Source organism: Xenopus laevis, chromosome 5L (genome assembly GCF_017654675.1).
Source record: "Xenopus laevis strain J_2021 chromosome 5L, Xenopus_laevis_v10.1, whole genome shotgun sequence".
Lineage (NCBI taxonomy): Eukaryota > Metazoa > Chordata > Amphibia > Anura > Pipidae > Xenopus > Xenopus laevis.
The window spans coordinates 165,740,031-165,755,860 of record NC_054379.1 but is presented as its reverse complement, the minus strand read 5'-3'; the positions used below and the strand labels follow the sequence as shown (position 1 = coordinate 165,755,860).

The window sequence follows — 15,830 nt, the reverse complement described above, 5'->3', positions numbered from 1 at the left end:
ATCTCCCCCTAACTGACCTTCAGACTGGGCCCCCTTAGCTCATAACAAGGTTACAGATATATAGAAACATTGGGGTAACAGTCACCCTGCTATAGTTCCAGGGGTACCCAGGGTACAAATAAGCACTCACCCCAAATCTCCCCCTAACTGACCTTCAGACTGGCCCCCTTAGCTCATAACAAGGTTACAGATATATAGAAACATTGGGGTAACAGTCACCCTGCTATAGTTCCAGGGATACCCAGGGTACAAATAAGCATTCACCCCAAATCTCCCCCTAACTGACCTTCAGACTGGCCCCCTTAGCTCATAACAAGGTTACAGATATATAGAAACATTGGGGTGTCACCCTGCTATAGTTCCAGGGGTACCCAGGGCACAAATAAGCACTCACCCCAAATCTCCCCCTAACTGGCCTTCAGACTGGGCCCCCTTAGCTCATAACAAGGTTACAGATATATAGAAACATTGGGGTAACAGTCACCCTGCTATAGTTCCAGGGGTACCCAGGACACAAATAAACACTCACCCCAAATCTCCCCCTAACTGACCTTCAGACTGGCCCCCTTAGCTCATAACAAGGTTACAGATATATAGAAACATTAGGGTCACCTTGTTATAGTTCCAGGGGTACCCAGGGTACAAATAAGCACTCACCACAAATCTCCCGCTAACTGACCTTCAGACTGGGCCCCCTTAGCTCATAACAAGGTTACAGATATATAGAAACATTGGGGTGTCACCCTGCTATAGTTCCAGGGGTACCCAGGACACAAACATTATATTACCATAAGAAATAAGGGAAAACGACAGACCCTTTTTCAACTAAACTGTTTAGAAGAAAAGATAGATGAGTGAAAGTTTTGTGAGGCATAAAACAGTGACAAAGGTCAGCAAGACTCGGCTCCTCCCCCTTTATCATTCACTATAAAGCTGTCGGGTCCCGCCCACTCTGATCAGTCTCTCAGGTACAGAACTCGCTGCTATGATCCCGGTGCAGTTAGTGATGTATGAGCTGTGCCCTCAGAGCGAGGCTGTTGAGCTGTCGGCTCCCGAGTCCAATGTTACTGACACTGAAGCACCCGGTGAGGAGGAGCGCGGGACTTGCAAGTCTCACCTGAACGGATCAGACAGTTCTAAAGACCGGACTGACCCCCTGTTGCCGGTAAGTGTCAGTTCTGGGGATGGATTTTACTTACTGCCCCAGCGCATGTTCAGCCCCTCCCCCGCGGCGGGTGAGTTCATTATACAGAGAGAATTGAGGGGTCTCGGAATACAAACATTACACACAGACATGTGAAGAGTCACTGGGGGGTAATGGGGCAGTTGGAGGGTCTTTGTTGCTGATAATCATTAACTCTTCATTGCCTTGAGACCAATCACACCTGGGCTGGGAGATAATGGGTTAGTTGTGAGCTGCAGGGAGTCTGTTACAGTTCTGTTATTTACATTTACTTGTCCTTTAACTTATTCCCGGGGTGTCATATACACTGCTCTGTTGTACTGACTCTATATACAAACTATTCGCTCCCCCTCCCCCGCTACTCGTTTCTGTCGCGCTGCTCGTTTCCTGTCTGTCCCCTCCCACATTTTCTCTTCCTCTCCCACTACTTTGTCTCTTCCTGTTCTATTCATGTAACTCCCTCCTCCCTGTTTCTTTGTATAAAGGTGGCCATACACGGGCAGATAAAACTGCCGATATCGGTCGTTTGGACCGATTTGACAGCTTATCTGCCCGTGTATGGGGGCTTCCGACGGGTCTTCCCGATCGATATCTGGCCACGATATCGATCGGGAAGGTTGGATTTTTACCCGACCGACCCGTCGGAGCCGCTTGTCACATCGTAATTCGATCGTTCGGACATACGGCCGAACGTTCGAATTACCCCCGATATAGCCACGCAGTTTAGTGGCATATCGGGGAAAGATCCGCTCGTTTGGCGATGTCGCCAAACGAGCGGATCTTGTAGTCTATGGCCACCTTAACTCTCTGTTCTGCTCGTTTCCTCTGCTCCTCCCTCTGTTCTGTAACACTCTCCTGTCTGTCACTTTTTGCTCTATTCATTGAACCCCATCCATCCCTGCTAGTTTCTCTCTCTTTATTGGTTTCCCACCCTCCACTGCTGATTCTCACTCTGTTATGCTCATTTCCTCAGCTCTATTCGTTTAACCCCTTCCTCTCCTGCCAGTTTTTCTCCCTCCCTGTTCTACTTGTACTTGTTTATATATCTCTCGCGCTCTCTCTCGCTCGATCTCTCTCTCTCTCTCTCTTCTCCTTGTTTCTCCCCTCTCCCTGTTTTAATTGTTCCTCTCCCTCCCTGTTCTGCTTTTCTCACTTGCTCTCCCTCCCTGTTCTGCTTGTTTCTCGCTTGCTCTCCCTGTTCTGTTTGTCGCTCTCTCTCCCTGTTCTACTTGTTTCTCTCCCTCCCCTCTCTAGCTCTCCCCCAGTTTTGCTTTCTTGTTCTCCCTCCCTGTTCTGCTCCTTTCTCACTTTCCCTCCCTCCCTCCCTCCCTCTCTCCCTCCCTCTTCTAGTTGCTTCTCGCTCGCTCGCTCTCCCTCTGCTCTGCTTGTTTCTCGCTCACTGGTGCTCTGCTCTGTTTGTTGCTCTCTCTCCCTCTGTTCTGCTTGTTGCTCTCCCTCCCTGTGTTGCTTGTTTCTCTCCCTCTCTTTTGCTTGTTTTTCACTTGCTCTCTCTTCCCGTTCTGTTTGTTTTTCACTTGCTCTCCCTCCCCGTTCTGCTTGTTTTTCACTTGCTCTCCCTCCCCGTTCTGCTTGTTTTTCACTTGCTCTCCCTCCCCGTTCTGCTTGTTTCTCTCCCTCCCTCCCTTACTGTTTTGCTTGTTTTACCCTCCCTCCCTTCCTTCCTGTTCTGCTTGTTTCTCTGTAAGGTATATTCTAAGTAAATGATCAGGCAGCAGCATAAGACAGGTATGTGCAGGCTGAGAACACAGGACAGAGGGTTGGAGGGGAGGAGTTTGGCTGCTAAAGCTGCAGAGTTCTGCCTGTCAGTGCTGTGACCACTTCCTGTGAGAATGAACAGACACTCCCACTCTTCATTTCAGCCTTGACTCTGAGCAGAAAGCGTCTCTCTGCAGCTCTGTTATAATGACTGTTTTAGGCGGTAAAATGCTATCAAAACATTTTATTTGCTGCATCATTACATGTTTGAGGAAGGATGAATAATATATCAGAATATGAAGTTTATATAAAATGTCTCCTTTAAAAAAGACCAAGTTAAATTGAATATGGAAAGTGAGGGAGTGGAGTCTTTAGAGGCTGTAGAAGAGTTAATTATCACTTCAGTCCTCCCTCGCCACTTCCTCAGCCCCCCACCCAGTTGCAGGCAGAGTCGGACCAGAGGGCCCCCCCGGGCTGCTGTCCCAGGGCCGTTCTGGGTGTGGATTTTGGTGCCGGCAAGTCCGACCCTGGTTGCAGGGTCTTTATTCTATTTGTAATACTGGTATTTAGAACCTAAAGTAGAGTATAAAGAGAAATACTGCTTTATATAGTAATTACATTTATTTAACGTTATTGACTCCTGTAATGAGTGTATATCTAACTATGCTTCTGCTTTATTCTATAAGGCAACATTTTTATGATTGGGCTTACTCTCATTAAACTTGCTACTTCAAATCCTTATTTGTGGAACATTTTACCATGATTTTACCCCACCTGGAGTATGGGGGGGAAGTGCAGTTTTGGACTCCAGTCCTTAAAGGAACAGTAACGCCATAAAATGAGTGTTTTTAAAGTAATTAAAATATCATGTAGTGCTGTCCTGCACTGGTAAAACCGATGTGTTTACTTCAGAAACACTACTATAGTTCATGTAAACAAGCTGCTGTGTAGCAATGGCAGAAATTGAAAAACGGCTATATGGCACAGGATAACTAATGGATAACAGATAACACCATTAGACAGAGTTTATCTGCTGTGTAACCTGAGCCTTTTCTCCTTTGAATGTATGTCCCTATTGTTACACAGCAGCTCATTTATATAAACAATAGTAGTGTTTCTGAAGCAAACACACCAGTTTTACCAGTGCAGGGCAACACTGCATTATATTTGTATTTGATGTTACTGTTCCTTTAAGAGGGATATAAATGAGCTGCAGAGAGTGCAGAGACTAAGTGCAACTAAACTGGTTAGAGGGAGGGAAGAGTTAAATTATGAGGGGAGACTGACAAGGTTGGGGTTGTTTTCTCTGGGGGAAAAAAGGTGCTTGTGAGGGGACATGATTAGACTTTACAAGTACATTAGAGGACATTATAGACAAATAGCAGGGGACCTTTTTACCCATAAAGAGAATCACGTACCAGAGGCCTCCCCTTCAGACTAGAGGAAAAGAAGTTTCATTTAAAGGAACAGAGTAGGGGGTTCATCACAGTGAGGACAGTGAGGTTGGGGAATGCACTGCCGGGTGATGATTCAGTTAATGACTATAAGAGGGACTTGGATGATTTCTTGGACAGACATAATACAAAGGCTATTGTGATACTAAACTCTATAGTTAGTATAGATATGGGTATATAGAATTTATGTGACAGTAGGGAGGGGTGTGTGTGGGGCTGGGTTTTCATTTGGAGGGGTTGGACTTGAAGGACTTAAGTCTTTTTTTCAAGCCAACTTCACTATGTATATTTTACTTTCTTTATTGTACCCTTGGTATTTCTATCTGTTCCTCCCAGCATGCACAGCCAGAGGGAACACATGGAGGTGCAAATGAAGAACAAACAAGATGCACTTACTGCATACCGACTCGCTTCAATAGGTACAAAGAGGTGAGTGGGACTCTTGTAAATTTTAATATTTATTATTCTGATGGGGATTTTTTATATATTGACTTAAAGGGATACTGTCATTGGAAGAATTTTTTTTTTTTTTTTCAAAATGAATCAGTTAATAGTGCTGCTCCAGCAGAATTCTGCACTGAAATCCATTTCTCAAAAGAGCAAATAGATTTTTTTATATTCAATTTTGAAATCTGACATGGGGCTAGACATTTTGTCAATTTCCCAGCTGCCCCAAGTCATGTGACTTGTGCTCTGATAAACTTCAATCACTCTTTACTGCTGTACTGGAAGTTGGAGTGATATCACCCCTCTCTTTTCCCCCCCCAGCAGCCAAACAAAAGAACAATGGGAAGGTAACCAGATAGCAGCTCCCTAACACAAGATAACAGCTGCCTGGTAGATCTAAGAACAACACTCAATAGTAAAAACCCATGTCCCACTGAGACACATTCAGTTACATTGAGAAGGAAAAAAAACAGCAGGCTGCCAGAAAGCATTTCTCTCCTAAAGTGCAGGCACAAGTCACATGACAAGGAGGCAGCTGGGAAACTGACAAAATGTCTAGCCCCATGTCAGATTTCAAATTTGAATATAAAAAAATCTGTTTGCTCTTTTGAGAAACGGATTTCAGTGCTGAATTCTGCTGGAGCAGCACTATTAACTGGTGTGTTTTGAAAAAAACATGTTTTCCGATGACAGGATCCCCTTAAAATGTGCCCCCCTACAAATCCTTTAAACCACATAGTAGTGCTACGCAATATGTTGGCGCTATATAAATACATGTTGATAATAATAATTAGAGGAGTGCATTCTGCTGTAGTTGTTGCCCCCCACAAATGTCACCTGCCTTATCCTTGTGATGTCACAGACAGGGGTTGTGTAACAATTTTCCATTAACGACTGTCCCTATTAATTGTCCTGGGCAGAGACCAGAGGCTTTTGGGACAGAGCAGAGTCATAGGTTTCTTGTATATAAGTATTAGGGCAGGTGTTGCCAGATGCTTCCATGTAAAGGCATTTATTTTAAATATAAATTAATAACAAAAAATCAGTTACAAGTAAAATATACCCCCATTGTAACATGAGCTCATTCAGTTTGGTGTAGAAAAGGTGCATAAACGATATCTGTCAGATACAAATATACTTTTTTAGCAGTATTTAATTTTTTCTTTTTTTAAACATGCCTAATTCTACAGAAAACTGTGTATCCCTTAGGCTCAGTGTCATTCAACCCCTCCCACACCTTGTACCATTGTGACATGTTGGATTCTGGAAATTGAAGTCCCTCTGCTTTCCAGAGAGTCTGTGCCACCCACTATGGAAAGCAATGGTACCTAAAATCTCAGAACCCATCACTTTGCAAGGGGAGGGAAGGATTGTATGACACTGTGAGCCTAAGGGAGCAGGCAAAGAGTTTGTCAGTGTATTATCCAAATATATCCTCATCTGGACAGACAAATAAAGTTCATGCTCCTTTTCTACATAACCCAACTGAAAGGTTATAATTTCCCTTTATGCAGGTTTGAAAATCCCACTGGACATGGACCACTGTGAATTAATTGTACATGAATCTTTGAAGGGGGTTGCACGTTCCCAATTAAACTCAAACCGCAGCCCTGTGAGTTTGGATCTCTGTTGTGTATTCTCTTCACCTATATTAACCCCAATCTATTAATCTGTGTCGCAATCAGCCTTGGCGATCATGATTAATGTTTCTGAAAGGTTTCTTGCTTTCCTGCTCTGCTGCGATGTTGCTGCTTTAGCTCTTCACTCATTGCTTCCGCTCTGCTGATTCCATGTGCTTCTGCAGTCAGTGACTTTGCCTAAGGATTTCTACACTGACCCAGGTATGGCTACTTTTACTCTCAGTCTCCCAGAGTAAGACTGTTAGTAGTCCTGGTGTAGCCACTGGGGTTGTAGGAATGTGGGGAACAGCACATAGATTTGGATTTATTAAACAGTCGGTGCCACATTCCCAGCAGCCCTGAATATTTATATAGATTTTCCCCTTTCTATCAATTATATCTGTCTAATGATCTCAGCCCAATTATTAATTTGTCTTCTTGTTTTTAGATTTTCTTTAATCACTGGAAGATCTGTATCTTGGCTGGAGTCCTAGTTTGTTTAGTACCGGTAGTTGTAGTTCCAGTCTCTGTCCTTTTCTCTAATACCGAAAAAACCTCAAACGGCAATACAACTCTAAATATTTCCAGAGAACTTTCACCAAGTAAGTGCCCATATTTGCTCTGTCCAGATAAATGTCATTATTTTATGTTTCCAATAGGGATCAGATAGGATCTGTGCAGCCACTGGGACAGAATGTTCTGTTATACAGATAGCTAGAATCTCAGCTGCCATAAAGCAGGACAGGACTGTTGCTTACAATGGGGATCAGATAGGATCTGTGCAGCCACTGGGACAGAATGTTCTGTTATACAGATAGCTAGAATCTCAGCTGCCATAAAGCAGGACAGGACTGCTGCTTACAATGGGGATCAGATAGGATCTGTGCAGCCACTGGGACAGAATCCTCTGTTATACAGATAGCTAGAATCTCAGCTGCCATAAAGCAGGACAGGACTGCTGCTTACAATGGGGATCAGATAGGATCTGTGCAGCCACTGGGACAGAATGCTCTGTTATACAGATAGCTAGAATCTCAGCTGCCATAAAGCAGGACAGGACTGCTGCTTACAATGGGGATCAGATAGGATCTGTGCAGCCATTGGGACAGAATGCTCTGTTATACAGATAGCTAGAATCTCAGCTGCCATAAAGCAGGGCAGGACTGCTGGTGATGGAGGTGTAGGTTTTTAGACTAAGCTTTTTTGGGAAGGACCCTCTTTACCTCTCTGCATTTTCTAGCCATTTTTTTTTTTTTTAGATTCTAGTTTCTCTCTTGAAGAACTTGATTGGAAGTCGTGCAATGGAGTAAATGTTAATATTTCCAACCAAGAATTGTCCTTTAAAGGCAGCAAAGATCACTGTGCCAAGTACCAGGCCCGACTGCTGGATATGAACTCTGCCAAGGTAACTGAGTGTATAGGGGAGTTACACACATACTCTTCTTTCTTTCAATGATTGTTGCAAGATTTGGTCTATAGTATTGCCTAGATTGGAATTTGAACAATCACAAGCTGTATCTACGTTTGCTAGGTGGCTCTGAAGTAAAGACAGGGCTACATTTTGACAACTAATTCACTGAACTTGTTCCGTTATATTACAGACCATACAAGATTGCATCATGGACAAAGCCGACTACTGGGTTGGACAGAACTGTGAATTGTGAGTAACTCGATAAAATAAAAATGACCATAAACCACCATAATGTGGGTCACATATTAGGAGGCTGTATTATTATACAATGGTGATATGCTGGGATGCCAAAAACCTCTTCCTAGAGGGCCACATCCAACTTTAAAGGGATCCTGTCATCGGAAAACACGTTTTTTCCCAAACACATCAATTAATAGTGCTGCTCCAGCAGAATTCTGCACTGAAATCCATTTCTCAAAAGAGCAAACAGATTTTTTTTTATATTCAATTTTGAAATCTGACATGGGGCTAGACATATTGTCAATTTCCCAGCTGCCCCTGGTCATGTGACTTGTGCCTGCACTTTAGGAGAGAAATGCTTTCTGGCAGGCTGCTGTTTTTCCTTCTCAATGTAACTGGGACCTGGATTTTACTATTGAGTGTTGTTCTTAGATCTACCAGGCAGCTGTTATCTTGTGTTAGGGAGCTGTTATCTGGTTACCTTCCCATTGTTCTGTTAAAAAAAAAAAAAAGGGAGGGGGTGATATCACTCCAACTTGCAGTAAAGAGTGATTGAAGTTTATCAGAGCACAAGTCACATGACTTGGGGCAGCTGGGAAATTGACAATATGTCTAGCCCCATGTCAGATTTCAAAATTCTTTTGAGAAATGGATTTCAGTGCAGAATTCTGCTGGAGTAGCACTATTAACTGATTCATTTTGAAAAAAATGTTTTTTCCCATGACAGTATCCCTTTAAACTGAACAATCTCAAAGAAATATTTTTTATTGTTTTAAACCCATGTAGGACACTGAGCTACACCGATTATAGACATGAGGTTTTATGCAATAAATCAAAAATGGGTAACACTGGCAGCAGAACCAGAATTTTGGTACAAACACAGGGGGCTGCCTGTTTATATGACAGTTGCATTATGTGCTGTGTGTGTTAATAGGGGACTATGTTGGTAGGTAGTAGCAGCCTGCAGGCAAGTTACTATGAGATTCCTTAGTCTGGGATACGTTTTTGATCCCAAAGGTGGCCTCATCCCAAAAAGAACTAACCCCTAAAATGAGGCTAAAAATGTCTTATATAGTGAACTTATTGCACGAGGCTAAAGTTTGAGCTTGTCAATAGCAGCAATGATCCAGGACTTCAGACTTGTCACAGGGGGTCACCATCTTGGAAAGTGTCTGTGACACTCACATGCTCAGTGGGCTCTGATTGGCTGTTGAGAAGCTAAGCTTAGGGCTCGTCACTAATTATCCAGCAGAAAATGAGCTTCCCTGGCTGTAATATAAGCTGATGCTACAGGTTTGCTGATTATTCAATTCTGATGCTAATTGCACTGGTTTCTGTGCTGCCATGTAGTAATTATGTGTATTAATTACTAATCAGCCTTATATTGTGACATTTCTATTCTATGTGTACTGTATATTGTGAGTGGGTCCCTAAGCTCAGTAAGTGACAGCAGCACAGAGCATGTGAATCAGTGAATCAGCAGAAAAGAAGATGGGGAGCTACTGGGGCATCTTTGGAGACACAGATCTTTACTGCTAAAGGGCTGTGGTTGCCTTGGGCTGGTACAGAAGCACAAAACATCATGTACAACATTTCTACCTACTTTAGTTAAGCTTTAAATCTCCTTTAAGGGTGGACTTTAACTGATATTTATATTCAAGGTGATGGATCAGGTACATGAGTGAGTGCTATGGTAACCCTATTGGCATATGAAGCTGGAAAGGCAATGGCTCACCCATATACTAAATGTATGTGCTTGTAATACTGACATAGATAAACTGATGTGTCACAGGATTATATAGACAGTTCTGCTACTTTATTAAACTTGCTGCTTTTTTTAAAAAAACAAAACGCTGCTTTTTATGACGTTTCTTCAATGGGAAATTCTTGGCTGTGTTCATGTATAAAGGGAGCCTGGACCCATATGCAGCACTGGGCGTCTCTCTATGAATCATGTCTCTCTATGGGTCCTGCTCTTGTCTGTCTCACTGTTTAACCCTCACTTACTGTGTATATCTGACTTGAACGTGAATTTATTCCTTCTGGTTTATTCCTGCAGAATGAACAATTCAACCTGCGAAGTTTTCAACAAGATTAAGTGTGAGCAGCTTCATCCCAGCACTATGAGACGGTTTATTTGTACTAAGTAGTGTGACGGCATTAGGTCAGATGTACTTTGTATTGATGGACCCACACAGGTTTAATGTTACTGGGCTTTTTATATGTTTGTCCTTTTATTGTTGAAAAAGATTGACTGACTGACTTGTTGCCGCTTTTATTTGTCTTGTTTTACTTTTTTTTTTTTTTTCATATTCTTGATTGCTTAATTTTATTTATTATATAGTGCGTCTGTTGTAGGCATATTTCACATAAATCCGTTCTAATTTATATGTGGGAGAGTGACAGGACATTTTGCACAGACCTGGTCTAAATCTTTAGTAAATTGTGTCTTAAATGGGCCAAAGGGGAGTATTAAGGAACTTCCCATTTAGACTGTAAGCCCTTCAGGGTAGGGTCCTCCAACTTTTTATGAAGGAAAAAGAATGAGCCCTAGTGTTGTACCTTCCCACTTAATGGTCTATAATTCTCTTTAAATGGTAAAACTTAACTTTTATTACTATATTTAAAATCAGCACATGTCCAGATCAAATTAAAACAACTTACCCTTTAACTCTACTGCCTACAATAAAGTGTAAAATAGAATTAAGGCTAGAAATTCTGATTTTTTTTATATTAAAAAGTTGACCACAGGGGGTCACCATCTTGTAACTTTGTTAAACATCTTTTCAAGACCAAGACTGTGCACATGCTCAGTGTGGCCTGGGCTGCTTAGGGATCGTCATAAATTTTCAAAACGGCACAAGTCAAATAATATCTGCCAGAAGCCGATACAACAAGACTGATTAATAATCAGAATATACAGACTGCACTGGGTCCTGTGTTGTCATGTAATCTAATGGGGATTTTATAGTTTTTGTATTGTTTAATACAAACTTTCTCCAACTCTGCAGAACCAGTTTATCTGTTTAAATCTGGCTCCATGATCTTTGTCCCTGCAGCTGGAGTTGGAAACAGTAAAGGGGATGTAAAAGCAAAAATAAAATCCAATACGAATCTCTACACAGTCGCCGACTGCTCTACAGGGAAACAAACAAAGCTGCTTCAGTTCTGCATGGCTGGGAAGTAAGGCGGGGGCTCCCCCTGCTGTTCATAAGTATGATTGTTTCCCTGCAGAGCAGTTAGGGACTGTCTGACAATTCCTATCCACAGCAGTAAATGAAGTCAGCATAGTCAGGTGCACATTTTTTATTTAAAGTAAATTGGAGATAGGTTTCTTTTTCATTAAAGAAGTAAAAATTTGATTTTATTTTTTGCCCTTTACATGCCCTTTAACAGGAACATGCTCATGGGGAACAAATCATAAACAGCTCCCAGTTTAGCGGTTTGTAGTATGGGTATGCTGTTTGTTTAGCCGTGGGGGGAATCATTCAGCTTGTGCAGCCGGCGGTGCTGGAAAGTTGCCCAGCATTCTAATACATGTGTGCAACTCACATTCCAGCCCTCTCCCTCCCCCAATATTTAGCGAGAGTTCAGATGCCCTGCCTGCAGAAACTGCAAGAAAAGAGCCGGCCGCGTGTTTCACCCGGTGTTACCAGGCTTTGTCAAGGGCTTTGCAAAGGTGCAACACTAGGGGACAGATTTTTCAAAGGTCGAAAGTGAAAATTCGAATTTAAAAAAAATTCTAATTTTGAGAATTTATGTGTACTTTGACTAGGAAATAGTCCAAAGTCTAATTTATCATGTACTGTCTCTTTAAAAATCTGATTTTGACCATTCACAATCTAAAACCTTCTGAATTGCTATTTTAGCCTATGGGGGATGTCCTAGAACCTTTGGAGTCAATTGGTGGACTCAAACTTATTTATTGCTTCAATTTGTACAACTCGAATTTGATCGAATACGGACCTATTCGACCAAAAAAGATTTTAAAGTTTTTTAAATTCAGCCCTTGATAAATCTGCCCGTAGGGGTCATTCTTTTTCCTTCATAATCCTGTTTACTAGTCTTGACCCTGCACACCCACTATTACTTCTCTACATTATGGCAGCTGCTCCCATAGCATAACTTCTCCTCCAGCCTTTTCTCTCCTTGACACTCAGCACTTAATTTGTATTGTAATTATAATTTTATATTTGTGAATTGTATTTCTAATTGCACTTATTGTTAGATATTATTGTTAGATATTATTGTTAGATATTATTGTTAGATATTATTGTTAGATATTATTGTTATTATTGTGACCAGTTGTTTTTTTACTACTAATTTATTGTTTTGCTCTGCAATGCAGTTTTACTATTTCTTGAGTCTGTGCTGTAATTTTATAAATAAATGGCGACTGGCGAAAAATAAACTGACAAATGCTTTAATGTTACTAATTGTTACTCTGTTCAGTTGTAACATTGTTTTTTTTTCCACTTAATGGGTTAGGTTACCTTTAAATTAAAATGATTCTATCTTGGGAAAACATTAGTTGGGTGCAGATTGAGAAACTCGACCAGAACCTGCACCGGGCTTCCCTCCTCCATTTATAGACTCATGCTGACCCCCCTTGCCTATGACATCACAAAAGGGGCGGGGCAGGCGCAAGCCTATAAAACGGGAAGTCGTAAGCCGGCAGTCTAAGGTCGCGGGTGGGGAGAGCAGGCAGAAGAGCGCAACCAGAACCTGCCCGTGACCCGCATGGGGTATAGCAAACTTGGCATGACCCGCGAGTATCAAGCCAGGCCACGATCAATGGGAAACATGATTTGTTTTTTTTTTTTTTTTTTTTTTCCAAAAATGTGTTAAAGGGGTTGTTCGCCTTTAACTCTTAGTATGATGTAGAGCTATTGGTTTTGATTTGTGGTTTTTGACTTGTTTAGCTTTTTTATTCAGCAGCTCTCCAGTTTGCAATTTCAGCCATCTGGTTGCTAGGTTCCAAATTCCCCTAGCAACCATGCACTGATTTGAATAAGAGACTGGAATATGAATAGAAAGATGAGTAATAAATAGTAACAATACATTTGTAGCCTTACAGAGCATTTGTTTGTTAGATGGGGTCAGTGACCTCCATTTGAAAGCTGGAGTCAAAAGATGAAAGCAAATAAGTGAAAAAAATAAAAAGTTTAGAATTAACCATTCTATAACATACTAAAACAAGTTTTTCCACCCTCCCCCTTTAGGGCCAGGGGCACATGGGCAGATTCGGGGAGATTTAGTCCACAAACTGCCTTCCGCCTGCTAAAATGAAAAATCACCTGCGGCGCTTCAATTTCTGAAGTCGCCTGAAGTTTCCACATGTGACGACTCCGGAAAAAGAAGCACCATGAGTGCCATTGTGTTGGTGTTTTCTCATAGCAGGAGGAAGGCAGTTTGGGGAGATTGTTGCCTTGAATAGGCGATTAGTCACCAGGTGACTAAATCTGCCCATGTGCCACTGCCCTTAAATAGTTCTACTCTAGTACCCCAGCAGGAGAAACAATTGCTTATCTGAAAGCAGATCTGTTGTGCAGTGTTGTCTCCTTCTGAAAGCACAAAATCTGCCTCAATACACTGAGAAGCCTCCACACCAGTTTTGCACATTTATTGCTTCAAGAGTGAGATAATAATATTTCACTGTTCAGAACTAATAAATCTGCCGTCTCTGATATAAATTCATCTGCCTTTTTACAGTGCAACCTCCTCATCTCTGGACTTGATTAGGCTGTTTTGGATTATCTACATATGAAACAAGGTCTGACTGCTGCCCCAACACTGGAATATCATTACTCTGCATGTCACTGTGTAATCAATCCACTGTAATGATAGCGTTTGGTATTTGCCACTGTCACATGTGTTTTCTGCTTCCATTCTGAGGTGCTGACCTATGGACTGACTGGGATAGAAGAAAGAAAGTGGGGTGTCAGAGATTAATGCTATTTATTAGTGATGGGTAAATCTGTGGCATTTCGCTGTGGAGAAAGTCATACATTTCCCAAAAAATTCTCAAAACGGCAAAAATTTGCGGAACGCATTGACGTCAATGGGCGTCAAAATTATTATTATTGACGTGAGCGACAATTTTTTTTCCGTGCAACTATTTTGTCCAAATGCATTAGACAATAGGCATCCAAATAATTCTACCGCGCAACAATTTTTTGGCGCAGTTTTGAGAATTCATTTGCTGGCTGCGAATCGCGGAAATAAATTATGGATTCGTGCCTGGCGAATTTATTCGTCCATCATTAATATTGATTTGTTGTGTATTGATAAAGCTTATGGACAGAGATTAGATAAAGAACATTAGCAGAGGATTATTACCATGGGCAGATTGTAATTAAAGGGATACTGTCATGGGGAAAAAAAAAATTTCAAAATGAATCAGTTAATAGTGCTGCTCCAGCAGAATTCTGCACTGAAATCCATTTCTCAAAAGAGCAAACAGATTTTTTTATATTCAATTTTGAAATCTGACATGGGGCTAGACATTTTGTCAATTTCCCAGCTGCCCCAAGTCATGTGACTTGTGCTCTGATAAACTTCAATCACTCTTTACTGCTGTACTGCAAGTTGGAGTGATATCACCCCTTCCCTCCCCCCCCCTCCCAGCAGCCAAACAAAAGAACAATGGGAAGGTAACCAGATAGCAGCTCCCTAACACAAGATAACAGCTGCCTGGTAGATCTAAGAACAACACTCAATTGTAAAATCCAGGTCCTACTGAGACACATTCAGTTACATTGAGAAGGAAAAACAGCAGCCTGCCAGAAAGCATTTCTCTCCTAAAGTGCAGGCACAAGTCACATGACCAGGGGCAGCTGGGAAATTGACAATATGTCTAGCCCCATGTCAGATTTCAAAATTGAATATAAAAAAATCTGTTTGCTCTTTTGAGAAATGGATTTCAGTGCAGAATTCTGCTAGAGCAGCACTATTAACTGATGCATTTTGATTTTTTTTTCCAATGACAGTATCCCTTTAAGGTTTGGGTGGTTTAAACGAGCAGGGCAAATTTAAAGAACTCAGATGTGACAGACAAATTGATCTTCCCCATGCCCAGAATGAAGCAGTTAGGTTTCTACCTTGAGTCTGTGCATTGATATTGATTCGATTTCGGGCTCTTCGGCCCTCGGACGGCCCTTCATTAGAAACAGACATGATTCTGTAGTGCAAGTGCTCAGTTTTACTTGTTAAAGCCATTGTTTTGGGAGCACATTTTGTGGCTGCACCCACTAATGCACCACAATGAAACCTGGGAACACCCCACTGCAACTTTACACCCTCCAGAGTGAAAAGGGTAATATTATATAACACAAGACGGAGATAAGCAGGGACTTTGTATTTGTGAATGAGAGGAATATGCCTGAGATGCAGAAAGAACACTTAAAAAACGACAAGTTCTCACCTTTAGACATAACATCTACACATACAATAATGCTTTTTTGCCTATTTTACCAAACCCCAACTGTTCTCCTGGGCAGAAGAATGTTACATAGTGACTCCTCCTCAGCTGCTACTGGAGGAACTAAAACTCTCATTCACTCTCACAAAAAGACCGGGATGCCAGTGGTTCTTTACCAGGAAAAATAGATTTAGTGAACAGAAAGATACTCCCTTTGTACCCCAATTATTTATTGGACAATATCACATCATAAACCAAGTTCACACTGGGTATTACTCACACCACAAGTGTTTGCCCCAATATACCTGGACCTCACAGTGGGCTCCAATTCACTCTCAAT

At 41.7% G+C, this 15,830-nt stretch overlaps 1 protein-coding gene across 1 annotated transcript; it reads left to right on the top strand.

Annotated features, from left to right (window-relative positions):
* The first annotated feature begins 816 nt into the window (after window positions 1–816).
* Window positions 817–10,238, top strand: LOC108717257. The gene is made up of 6 exons (XM_018264127.2): window positions 817–1,165; window positions 4,690–4,782; window positions 6,868–7,021; window positions 7,679–7,824; window positions 8,021–8,079; window positions 10,130–10,238. The coding sequence occupies exons 1-6, from the start codon at window positions 986–988 to the stop codon at window positions 10,218–10,220; spliced, it is 723 nt and encodes a 240-aa protein (XP_018119616.1). The 5' UTR covers window positions 817–985; the 3' UTR covers window positions 10,221–10,238.
* The last annotated feature ends 5,592 nt before the right edge of the window (window positions 10,239–15,830 follow it).